The 13,449-nt window shown below is 37.8% G+C and overlaps 1 protein-coding gene across 3 annotated transcripts in view; it reads right to left on the reverse strand.

Annotated features, from left to right (window-relative positions):
- NUBPL (NUBP iron-sulfur cluster assembly factor, mitochondrial) overlaps positions 1-13,449 on the reverse strand; it is a 216,954-nt gene that overhangs the window by 31,966 nt on the left and 171,539 nt on the right. For all 3 annotated transcript variants that reach the window (XR_015768514.1, XR_015768513.1, XM_028114937.2), the window contains exon 8: positions 11,765-11,850. Coding sequence is in view for 1 of the 3 variants with exons in the window: in XM_028114937.2 (XP_027970738.1) it covers positions 11,765-11,850 (86 nt within the window). In the remaining 2 variants the exon portion in view is untranslated. The remainder of the gene's footprint in view (positions 1-11,764; positions 11,851-13,449) is intronic.

Here is a 13,449-nt window from a genome sequence, read left to right on the forward strand (position 1 = left end):
GACAACTGAAGAGTGACCATAGAACTGACTTTGGTAGTTCTCCTATTTAATGTTTCAAGGTCCTAAAGATGCACAAGAACATTTATGAGGGCCAGTGATTTAGGAATATTTTTAAAAATTGAAGAAACATGAAACACTTACCTCCAAGACTATATAGGAAAGATAAACTGTCAAGTTTCTTTGCTTTTAATTGAAATTACATCAACTGAGTGTGATAACACACAGATTAGAATGAGAAAACAAATTACTTATTAAGATATGCAGAGTATGTGGCAGACAACTTTTTCAAACCACAGGGTTAGCTGGAAGAAAATTCAGAAGAGAACCTTGAGTATTAAAAAGATTAGAAAACACTATTCTAGTTTTTAAGAGTAGTGTTCTATAATCAATGAGTTTTGAATAGGAAGCAGTTAATATAAGAAAGAACACTAGAGTATCCATGTGACAATTTTATTCATAAAAATTCTCTTAAATAGGAGAGAGTTCATGTCCACATGACCATCTCCTACTGTCCCCCCCAAATGCCTTATATTGTGTGAATACTTTATGTGTTGTTAAGCTGTTTATTATAGAGCTATTTTGTGTATCTTTGATAGCAGAAACATTAGAAAACAGATGTTTTGCCAGAGCTTAATTTACATAATACCATTGAGATGCAGCTGTAGGCATGCTCAATCATTTTTTGTCTCAGCAAAATATAAGATCCTTTTTTGTGTCAACTAGACTCAAAAAAAATTTTTTTAAGAGGAAAAAGTGTATAAGATCCTTATCTCTTTTTACCTCAGCTAATTTTACTGAAAGTAAATGCTGCATTCTTGCTTAACATCAGCCACCACAAACATTTTATGTGTTATTTTTACATTATTCCAATCCATCACTGGCTCAGAAGGGTACTTCTTTTATTAACTTTAAAAATATTGACTCTCTTGAAATATCAACGTCGCTCTGAAATACTGAATTTTTGTGTCTAACTGAATTGAATTAAGCAAGCTCAAAAGGCCCCAATTTTAATTTCTTCTTGGCATTTTAAATCCAGATTCAGGTAAATAACAAGTAAGATTTTTCAGGCTACTATATAATCCAATTTCTCAAGGTTACAATCAGGTTAAATTCTTGCTGGCTGGAATTTGTCACAAGGATTAAAAACTATGATTTAAGAAAAAATGAGGAGAAATTGACTGTTAGAGACTGAATAATAATAACTGAAATAGATTAGATTCTTAAGTGCTATTCAGTTCTCCATTAGCCTTGAACCAGTTTTTAGTATATTCCTTGAAGCAAGTGTACAAATATTATAATTTTTTTAAAGATTTATTTTCATTTATTTTAGAGAGAGTGAGCATAAGTGAGCACACCAGGGAGGGGCAGAGGGAGAGGGAGAGAGAAGTCCCAAGCAGACTCCACACTTGGAGTCTGAGGTGAGGCTCCATCCCATGACCCTGAGATCACCACCTGAGCTGAAATCAAGAGTCGGATGTTTAACTGACCGGGCCACCCAGGTGCCCCCAAATATTATAATTTTTAAAAATGAGATGGGTATTTCTGTTTTCTTTCAGAAGAAGTAGTCTGGCATGGAAAGAACAATGAATAGGGAAACTTGCATTCATGTTCCTCTCAGGGACCAACTAAACAGCTGTGGGTCCATGAGGTACAATTCAACTTCTTTATGTCTTAAATCCCAAAATGAGGGTTTACAACAAAAGATGATCTCTATAATAATAACCCCTAAAATCTACCACTAAAACAATAACATTCAGAGCCACCCTTATAGTACCATGTGCTAAGGTCTATGCTAAGTACTATATATATATATAATCTCATTTAATTGCCATAATGACTTATGAGATGGGTCACAAAACACTGAAGCTGTATTATTTGCTCAAGAGTACACAGTTAGTAAATAACATAGCCAAAATTCAACACCAGCTGGGTCACTGCTTTATATGTGGAAGTCACCAAACAAGATGACAAGTAAATGGACTGGAGGATTTTGTTCATGGAACTAGGTGGCCTGAAACAATGATGAGTCAGTATAGTCTAGTAGGGCGAGTTAGCATAGTAATTAAGAGCACAGTTATAAAGGAAGGCCTAATTTGAAACCTCTTCACACTAATTGCTGCAATCAAGGAGGCTTTAGACTTCGCTTCCTTCCCCTGGTCATGGAACTCCCTTCCCTAAAACACCCTCATTATACCTCTCTTGACTATCACCTGAGCCTATAGCCCTTTAACTCCTCCCCATTTTTTTTTTTTAAAGATTTTATTTATTTATTTGACACAGAGAGACACAGTGAGAGAGGGAACACAAGCAGGGAGAGTGGGAGAGGGAGAAGCAGGCTTCCCACGGAGCAGGGAGCCCGATGCGGGGCTCGATCCCAGGACCCTTGCCCACCTAGACAATCAGAACCCCAATGATAAGCAAATTTAATAGAGACTCCTCTCGTTCCCTGAAAATTCTCTCCTTGTGGTATTCTACAATGTCCACATTACTAAATTCTGGATTACTCAGTTTTGGATAATCCACAGAAACAGTAATTAAAAATGTGGGCTCTAGAAAGCAGACTGCTTGGGATAGGAGCCCAGATGCCCACTAAACAGACAGGTAACCTAATGTAAGTTATTTAATCTTCTGTACCACAGTTTCCTCATCTACAAAATGACAGAAATAATGTTATCTATCTCACAGGGTTGTTGTGAGGGTTATATTACTTTAATTCATGTAAATCACATAGATCAGCATTCTAGTTAAAAACATTCATGGATTTCTGAGAGATCCTAAGGAAAGACACAAATGAGCATACAACTTTGGTCTCTGAGATGTAATTACGGCCAAGATACAGAGTACTATCCAGTTTTATAAAGGTTATCAATAAAGAAAAGTCACTTTTCTAAAAGTGGAAAAATTAACCAATTGTGAAGAAGGAAGCCACATGTGACGTCATGTGCAAACCTAATTAGTGTGTTCCTAGAAAGAATTCAAACAGGACTTTGTTAAGGCCTCTATAGCCAATAATGAAAGATTCTTCAAATACATCAAATGTATAAAACTTCCTAGAGAACCAAATGAAACCAGTTGATAATCACAGAGGAAAAACTATGCTCAAGGAGGAAAGGGGATAATAAATGTCACTTGCCTTGATTTTCACATAAGATTACCTATCTCTAAATTGTTTTTTAAGGCAGGTCAGCTTGAGATATTAAATACAATAGGAGAGGGGATGCCTGGGTGGCTCAGTCGGTTAAGCATCTGCCTTCAGCTCGGGTCATGATCCTGGGGTCCTGGGATCGAGCCCCACTTCAGGCTTGAGCCTGCTTCTCCCTCTCCCCCTGCTTGTGCTTGTGCTCTCTCTGTCAAATGAATGAATGAATGAATATGACTTTTGTGGTCTAGCAAACTAGACAGATGCTAAAAAAAAGCTCTAAGGCAGGTATCATGAATATTTGAGTTTTGAAGATATTCAAGGGTGAAGGTGTAGAACTCCAGGTCCAAATGATTAACTTAACTACCATAAATGGCTACTCTGCCAGAAAAATAATAAACCACAACTCTGATCCTCATTGCTAAGAACAACGTATAGGGTCTGTGACAATGAAAATGAAAAGCAACAGAAAATGAAAAGAAAACATTGATAAGAATCATCTATTCTAGGTTCTAAGATAACCTAATTTTTCTTAGATGAAAATATAATCATTAACCCTTATAAATAAATGTTTAAAAGTTCCACACCACAGTATTTTCTTCTTTGATGTTTTTGTTTTTAACCAGCAGGAAAAGTAAACCACAGGAAAAGCAAAATTCCTATCTCCCTTTTTTAAAATAAATAACTATTGGGGCGCCTGGGTGGCTCAGTCATTAAGCATCTGCCTTCAGCTCAGGTCATGATCCCAGGGTCCTGGGATTGAGCCCCGCATCGGGCTCCTGCTCGGCAGGAAGCCTGCTTCTCCCTCTCCCACTCCCCCAGCTTGTGTTCCCTCTTCCGCTGTGTCTCTCTCTGTCAAATAAATAAATAAAATCTTTAAAAAAATAAAATAAAATAAAAAACCATTTGCAAGGCTGAAATAGTTATAGAATTTTCAGAATTATTTAAAACAATGCTGTTATTCAGTGACTAGCATTAGGCTTTAATCTACACTTTGTTTCCAGGTCAACTGTAGCAGACAAGCTGTTGACCTAAGTCCGTGGTCTCATCTTCCTCGCACATAGCTAACCTACATTTCTTGGGCTCCTTGAGAAATGTGACAAGTGACCACATGACTGAGTTTTAGTGAAGTGTGAATAGACATGTATGTATGTCTTGTCCATAAAAATCTCCATGTGCATGCCTCTGTGCTGTCTTTCCTTTCTGGGTGGCTCAAATGAGGATGGCCCCAAAGGTGGGTTTAGAACTCACATTTAAACATGGCAGAGGCTACAGTGGCCTAAATAACTTCCTGGAAGAAGACCACCCTGCTCACCTGTTCATCTATGAGTACTGTTACATGAGCAAGAAATAAATTGCTATTGTATTTGCATCAGTATATATTTTGAGGTTTATTTGTGACAGCAGTGAACTGTATTAAATAATGCAAATTTTTAAAAAATTTTTAAATAATGCAATTTTTAAATAATTTTAGACTCTATATAACTAGCAATTTAATCTATATGAAGAGAATGGTTTAGGCTCAAGTGAAGTACTCAAGGAATAAGGAAATCTCAAAGACACTATTCATCTAAATTTTTAACAATTTCTTGTTAAAATTCTTATTAGCAAATAAGGGACTAGTCAAAATTTGTAGGCCAAAACATAAATATCTATAAGTTACAAATTTATGTTTCATTATAACATTCTAAAAGTAATTATAATAAGCAACATTAATTACATTGACATTATTGGTTGGTCAGCTTGTGCCAAACACTGTACTAAGCCCTTTGTGGGCATTATCTCATTTATTTCTCACCTCAAACTTCTGAGGGAAACAGTACTATAATTCCCACATTATAAATTAAGTAACTTGCTTAGGTCATACAGCTACAAAGTAACAGAGCTAGGATTTGAACTCTAGCATTCAGACTCTGGAGCTCATTCTCTTCACCACTATGTAAAAATGCCTCTCCAAGTAGCATCCTGTTGCCTAAGACATTATTATAAAATTTCTAAAGTAATTTAATTTGCAACCATAAAAGAGGTTATATACATATTAAAGAATATAGCTCTCTTAGCGTTAAAAAAAATCAATCTGTGTGTAAGAGGCTACAAATATACAGATTAATAAATCTGTTTCTGTGAGGAGAAGGGATGGTCACATACATCATGAGATGCGAATAGTAGTAAAAAGGCCAACACCAAATCATTTTCTCTACCAGTCTCTTCCTTGCCAAACAGTTTTAAATCACAACCCTCATAGAGAATAAGGGCAGGGATTTGTGACTGAGAATCTAACCTCTTATTTCCTCACTGTTATCCTGAGCAAAAAACTACCTGCTGGTAGATTTATTAATGACAGCCTAACTCTCAAAATCCCTTAGACTTCTGCCATTTTTTTTTCTAACCACCATATCCTATGTAATCAATTGCCAAGCCCGTCAATTCTTCCTTCAAAATGTCAACTACATTTATTCCCTTTTCCATTTTCAATGCTGCTATTCTAGATCAGACCCTTACTCCCTATCACCTATACCAGTGTTCTTCCAAATTATTAAAACTATCTTACCATAAGAGAAATATTTTAAATCTTGATTCAATATAAATGCACACTTATATGTATATATAACTGAGACCAAATCTTTATAACATAACACTTTGTCTTCCTAAGAGCAATTTACCCTGATTTGTTAAAACCTTTCGTTTTGGGGCGCCTGGGTGGCTCAGATGGTTAAGCATCTGCCTTTGGCTCAGGTCATGATCCCTGGGTCCTGGGATCGAGTTCCACATCGGGCTCCTTGCTCCGCGGGGAGCCTGCTTCTCCCTCTGCCTCTGCCTCTCTCTCTGTCATAAATCAATCAGTCAAATAATAAATAATCTTTTAAAAAAAGGAATTATAAGACCTTTGGTTTCATCTCTCAGTGTATTGGTTTCAGGACTCATTGGTGGGTCACAACCTGCAGTGTGAGTTAACTCTGACCACTGCAAATGCTTCCTTAATGCTTTCATTCTCCTGGCTTCTGTCCTTTCTATTCATTTCCACCGAATTAAATATTTTTAAAGCTCCATTCTAATAAATCTGTTTCCCGACCAACATTATTTATGGACTCCTCTAAAAATCTCAAGAAGTGAGACTGGGTGGCTCAGTCGTTAAGCGTCTGCCTTCGGCTCAGGTCATGATCCCGGGGTCCTGGGATCGAGCCCTGCATCGGGCTCCCTGCTCGGCGGGAAGCCTGCTTCCCCCTCTGCCTGCCGCTCCCCGCTGCTTGTGCTCTCTCTCTGTCAAATAAATAAAATCTTTAAAACAAACAAACAAACAAAAATCTCAAGAAGCAAGCCCAAATCCTTAGCTCAGTGGTTAAAGCTCTACCAAACCTGGGCCTAAGAGAGACACACTGAAACATATTACTTCAACTGTAGACAAACTGAACAACCCGGAACACAACTTGTGACCTGATTCTTTTCAGACTAAATTCTGTCCCTACTCCAGTCCCTGATATGCCTATGAAAATCCTACTCCAGTCATTCATTCTGTATATGTTTAGTGAGCAGCTATATGTTGGCACAGAGGGAGGTAAGGGGTCCCTTCACTCAGAGCTTACAGCATGGCACTACAAATGTAAAAATACTGACAAATATGAAAACAGTTACAAAAGGGGAAAGAGAGTGTTACTAGATCACGCATCAAAACGAGTTCACCTGGTTGACAGGGACAGGACAGTCTCCCAGAGAAAGAACCATTTAATCTAAGTATCAAAGGATAAAAAGGAGCTACCAAGTGAAAAATGAGGGTAAAGGGATCTCATATGGAGAAACATCATGCTCAAGGCCATGAAGAAAGAAACGTTGTGGGAATCTAAAAGAAGTAGAAGATGACCAGTTTCACTGTGGCAGAGACAATGCAAGGGAGAGTGGTGGCCTGTGAGTGGGGGATAAAGACAAGAGCAGACTATGGCTGGCATTATATACTGGGTCAAATGTCTACATAATAAGTATTTATCATATGCCTGCTATACACCAGATAACTGAGCATTTAGGAATATTTAAGGCATGTTTTCTTGCCCTCCAGGAACTCACTGCTTCTGTGGAGACTGACAGGTAAACTGTAGTGGGATTAAGAGCCAAACTAGATATACGTTCAGGTAGTTCAGAGAAAGATTAACCTTTTCTGGGAGTTTGATAAAAGCTTCCTAGAGAAAGTAATGCCTGAACAGGGATTTGGAATGTGAATCTGAGTTCCCAAGCTAACAATGGCCTATCAGGATATGCAAAATACAGGGACATGAAAACAATCATGACTTTTCCACAAAAGCCCTACTTTAATAAGCCCAGAGAAGAAAGTGTTCTTGTGGGTCGCCTGGGTGGCTCAGTCCTTAAGCGTCTGCCTTTGGCTCAGGTCAGGATCCCAGGGTCCTGGGATCGAGCCCTGCCTCAGGCTCCCTGCTCAGTGGGAAGCCTGCTTCTTCCTCTCCCACTCCCCCTCTCCCACTCCCCCTCTCCCACTCCCCCTCTCCCATTCCCCCTGCTTGTGTTCCCTCTCTCGCTGTCTCCCTCTCTGTCAAATAAATAAATAAAAGCTTAAAAAAGAAAGTGTTCTCATGTTCTTCAGAATTCAGGGGCCCTTCACCCATAATGGAGCTAGTCTACCAGATGATAAGGTACTTGGCAAAAAAAGCTTCATTCTTCTTTTTTTTTTTTCTAATCAACAAGGGAACTTATCACAGTACTTTGCTTATAGAAGGCACTCAATAGGTGTAAATATATATTTGTAAAATAAAATAAACTATTTATTGAATTAAAATTAACTACAGGATCCCTAGGTACAGAAGGAATAAGAGAGGAAATATACTTTAATATATTTTTCAGGACCTGGGAAGGAGACTGCCCAAGAAGTCAGGGCTGGAGAGTGAAATCCCTGTAACTCTAAAAGTTCAAATGGTAGAAGGGCTCCAAATTGAGGTGCCTGGGCCACCACTGTAGAAGAAGCAATAAAAATGGGTAAAAATGACACAAGGCAAGAAGTACCCACCACTCAAAACGTGTAAGATTGAAAAAAACTTATTATTTAAAAAAACAGTCTGTCTACAAACACTGAGATAATCAAGGATTTGGCAGAGCTGGTATGATTTCAGGCAGAGAACAAAGAATTTCATAGTTCATCTCTTCTTCTCCTTCCCCTATCCAAGCCTTGAGGGATTTTTAAAAAAAAGATTTATTTATTTATTTGAGAGAGAGAGTGAGTGAGAGAGAGAGAACGAGCACATGAGTGAGGGGAGGGGCAGACGGAGAAGCAGACTCCCTGCTGAGAACGGAGCCCTATGTGGGGCTCCATCCCAGGACCCTGGGATCATGACCTCTGCACTGAAGGCAGACGCTTAACCGACTAAGCCACCCCGGCACCCCAAGCCTTGAGTTTTAAGAAACCATTTAAATTAACTTCAAAATGTTCTTGCAGACATTACTAAACTCTGTCCATACCAATGAATTCCAATGACATCACTGTTTCCATGGTAACTAATGTACTTATAAGGGGAAAAAACAGAAAGCAAGACTAAAAACCAGAAAAAAAAATGAAGTGGTATAAACAAAGCATAATATTACTCCTTTGCATTTATGGAACACTTTCTAATTTCAAATGCTTTGCCATTACTTAGATTCCAAGGTTCTTAAATGCCAGAAAGATCTCAGAAGTCATCAAATCCACATCCCACTCACAGCCAGGATTCTCTTTACAATGTAGCTGCACCATGGTTGTCCAACTGTTTACAGAGCTCATAGCTGGAAAGTTCTCTCATTCACTTGCAAAGATTACTGAGCACCTATCTTGTTCTGCAGGTTTAAGAGATGATAAGATATTCTACCTTCTTTTAAATTTTTTGCTGTTTAGAGAGCAAATAATTGAAACATAGGGGTAAAAAAAAGAGGGTTATAATAAGGATATAGGACAATGACAAAGAGCCAACTTGGAAGGATTATACATTTCCAATGACTTTTACTTCTATTCCACTTCAGCCCCACACACTCATGACCATCCACAACCTGGGACTTGTCATGACCCAGAACCATTCCAACTCTGCCAACTTAAACTCCAACATTAACTTTCTGATCACAAACAGCTCTTTCATTCCCTAATTAATACTGCACTAGTCCTCTGAGCTTTATGCAGCCCAAGATCCTTCACTTGAAATATTTCCTCACTGTATTTCCTTGCTGATATCTTCAACTTTTATTTTCAGTGACACCCACTTAGCAATAGCCTAACCTGGACTTAGTGACCATCCATCTTCCCCATTGTTAAGTTCCATAGGAGTCTCTGTCCCACCCTTTGTCCCTTTATCCTCGAGTGTAGAGAAAAATCTGTCAGAACAATCATGAGATTGTTTGCCTTTTTACTTATAGGGCAGTAAGTATCAGGGGCTGCAGGTAAGTGAAAATAACCTAAAGACTAAAAGGTACATATGCTGAATTTGCCAATTATGGTCATTAGACCCCCAACCAGTAAAGTGCATGTAAAACCCACCCCATAGTCATACTCACATCAAGTGACAGCACTGGTTGAAATAGTCTCTTGGGGTACAAAATGATAATTTACAGAATGGGGAATAAAAAGTGCTGGTTTCTGCTTTTTAAAAAACTTTTCCCTCAAAAATCTCATGATACTTTTAAGTAAACTGGACATATGCCTCTACCCTCATCTTACAGAATGAGAAATCAAGCATTCACTGATATGCTGATAGGATGACTATTAACCTTGAAGTGGAAATAACAGACAATTGGCCCTGTTACCTAATTTCTGCTAGACAGAAGGATTATGTATTACTTGCTCTCTTAAGTTTTGGTAGATAGCCCTCTCTCTAACTTTTTGTGGACTTATATCTTAAAATCCAATATAAGTATTCTTATTTAGTGATTTGGGTACGTATTACTCGTACCTAGTTTATCTTGGAGGACATAATAGGAAGTCACATTGCTCAAACTATATGTTTATTGAGACATTTTTTTGAGGTGCGCATTTGGTTACCATTGCTTTAAAAATTTTCCAAGCTAAAATTCACAACAGAGAATACCATGGGGGTTTTATCACTCATTTATCCAAATATAAAGACTGGCCTTAAACACTTTCTGATCGTGGGAATGCCCTCAGATCATCCTTACCAGGCTCCCCAATTTTCTTTTTTTTTTTAAATAATTTTTATTTATTTGACAGAGAGAGAGAGCACAAGCAGGTGGAGCAGCAGGTAGAGGGAGAAGGAGGAGCAGGCTCCCCACTGACCAAAGAGCCAGACATGGGGCTCGATTCCAGGACCCTGAGAACATGACCTGAGCTGAAGGCACTTGCCCAACCAACTGAGCCACCCAGGTGCCCCTGGACTCCTCAATTTTCCTAAGACAATGTGGATCGAGTGCAGAGCTCCACAGCTTGTTAATGCACTAACTGGCAAGGGAGAAGAGGTACCTGTCAAAGAAGATCATCTCAACTCCACTACTCTACTATTTTATACTTTTCAGATGCTCCCCTGAGAAAAAAACATTTATGAGAGTCCATTCATGCTAGTACATCACTGGATCTTATACCGTGTCAGTTTCATTGAAGAATTCAATGAAAGTTAAGAATTTTCTCCATACCAAAACAAACTCAAAGTGAACATATCATTTGGGGGTGGGGGAAGGGAGGAGGGGGAAAGAATCATGAGACCCCTGAAGCTAATTCATGGGCTGAAGTCTAAAAAACTCTGCTCTATAAGCTCTAAAATCTATACCTGAATTAAGCAAGGCCACGATATAGTCATATAGATGGAGGCATCACATTGGCTTTGTACAAAAATGCTTGTTCTAAACTGTACTCTGGCATAAGTCCACTTGCTTTTGCTGATGCACACTAGGAGGAAGAAACCTCTATTTAAGGTTAAAAAAAAAAAGGTAATGAGAGTGTGTTCATCATATAAAGGGTTACTTTATTCTTAGGACCTAGGGGAGATTTATGCCTCTATGGTCTCAGCTCTCCTTCTCTTGAACATGACGCTCTTTCTAACCTCATGGAAATGGGACAGTTTTATAAAGGCCCTATGTGGTCGCTAGAAAACTCATGGATTACTTTTGGCATGTATTTAAGTCCCTTAATGGCATGCAGTTTACGGCTTCACTTCTGATTCTGATTTTAATTGTTCTCTGTCTTAATATTATTACATTTTTATTTTGTCAAATTGTATAGAAAATCCTTAGATACTTTTTAGAAGACAGTGAGCTATGAATGAGTTAAATTGGAGACAGAAGGAAAAAAGTCACCGTTTTCCCTTGTCTTCCCATGAGTGCCTCTACCTAAACACTCATGTGGGGGGTTTTTTGTTGGTAATATCTGCCAGTATTTGGAGAGGTAGTAGTTGGTCACAAAACTCATACCTCAAGGATGTTTTAGAATTCTTTTAAAAATATTTTAATGCAATTAGAATTTTTCTTGATTAATATAATGTATATACATGTTTGCACCTATATGCATGTTGTTAAAGTAACCATAAAAATGAAGCAGGGTTTTCATACAGATTTCTGCACAGAACTAAATTAAAATTTGGACTGTATTTCTCAATGACTTGCTTCCTCAGTTAGAGTGTTCCATATTGTAAAAATGAAGCTGAAAATGCTTACAGGCACATGGACTTTTCGAAACATCTCAGCACCCTTGCGAGCATCCATCAGTGCAATGTCCTGGGGTGTGGAGACAATCACAGCACCTACCCAACAGAAAACAAAACAAAGAGAAAGTAAAATGACGCATTTAATTCTTTATGGAAAGATTACTTCCACAATTACATTGCTTACATGCTAAAGGAGTGTACAACATTAACTATTTAGGTAATTTGTAGAAATTTTAGATACATGAATGGGAAAGATAAGGAAATGTCTACCTCACTCTTGCCCATTTTTGACTTTTCACTTCTAAAATAACAACTGACCAACCAATGATTCAAGATCACAGCTATGTCACAGCTATGGGACTGTCTTCCCATTCAGACAATGTGCTAGTTAGAAGATGCACAAGACAGGCCCTACTTTCAAAAAGCTAATAATCTACTTGGAAAATCCAAAAAACTTAAGGATTACAACACAACATGCTAAGCAGTGTAACAGAAGTATACCTCCTCAATACTATGGAGTTAAAAAGGAGAAATAAAGGAAGATAACTAATTCATTCTAGGGATCAGAATGGCAAAGGTGATAATGGATGGGGTGAAAAGGTAGGAGGAGATAAGGAGAAGCAATAGAGAAAAGGTTTCAGAAAGAAGCGATTCCTGAGCTGAGTCCTAAAAGTTTGTATTAAAGAAACTCACTAGTGTAGAATGTACTGTAGAGAATAGTTGGGTGGGGGTAAAACTAGAAGCTGTGATAGAAATTGAGAAACAGTGGTGGCCTAAATGAAGGCAGCACCAAAAGTAGGTGCTTTCCTACTTTTGTGCTCTAGCGACCACTATGACCCTGCAGAAACCAGATGGTTCTATGACATAGTGCATAGAAAGAAAGAGCAGTGTAAACTTTTAAGTGGAAATACCAGAAGGCTGGTTATGATTTGCAGTTTGTGATTTCTTAAATTTTGTGGGTTCTTCTAGATGATAACCTGAAAAATAATTAACATAAATATATTCTACATGACCTGGATAGCCATCATCTTTAACTAAATACACAATGACATGACATTTCAGAACTCCAAACCATCAAAGTGGCACCAACTGGTAGTACTTCATCATAACTAATGAAAACAGAGGTAGGATCACAATAAATAATGGACTATACCAAATGAAGAACAAATGATACTACAAAGTATTGTCTGAAGGGACATTTTGAAGAAGTCAAAATAAAGACAAGTGGCAGGGAAACCAAGTTGGCACAAAGCACATGGCAATACAGGCTTGCCAAACTCAAAAGAACGTGTCCTATAGCAGTTAGCTACAAATTCCTCTTGCAATCAGTATTTTCATTTCAGCCAAAAAACCACTCCATCTTTCATATTAAATTAATATCACTAATTTGAATTTTATTAATTTTTAAAGTTTTGCTTTTTTTTACTCTGTAATATTTTTTAGTTTTTAAAAAATTATGTAAGAGCTATAAGCTTAAGGAATTTATATTTACACCTAGTTAAGTAGTCTTATAATAAAAATAAGTCAATATGGGGTATGGGGCAGATTATTTTTCCTTCAGAAGGAGGGTCTATTCATTACTCAAGTTTGAGAAACACTAGCTTTGGAATTTCAACAGAATCAGAATTCAAATTTTTATTCCATAGCCAACTTCTTGTGTCACTAGGGTAATAACTCTAGTTATTACCTATTAAC

Source organism: Eumetopias jubatus, unplaced genomic scaffold (assembly GCF_037043125.1).
Source record: "Eumetopias jubatus isolate StellerSeaLion01/CBP00866 unplaced genomic scaffold, mEumJub1_p1.0 scaffold_7, whole genome shotgun sequence".
In the NCBI taxonomy this organism is placed as follows: domain Eukaryota; kingdom Metazoa; phylum Chordata; class Mammalia; order Carnivora; family Otariidae; genus Eumetopias; species Eumetopias jubatus.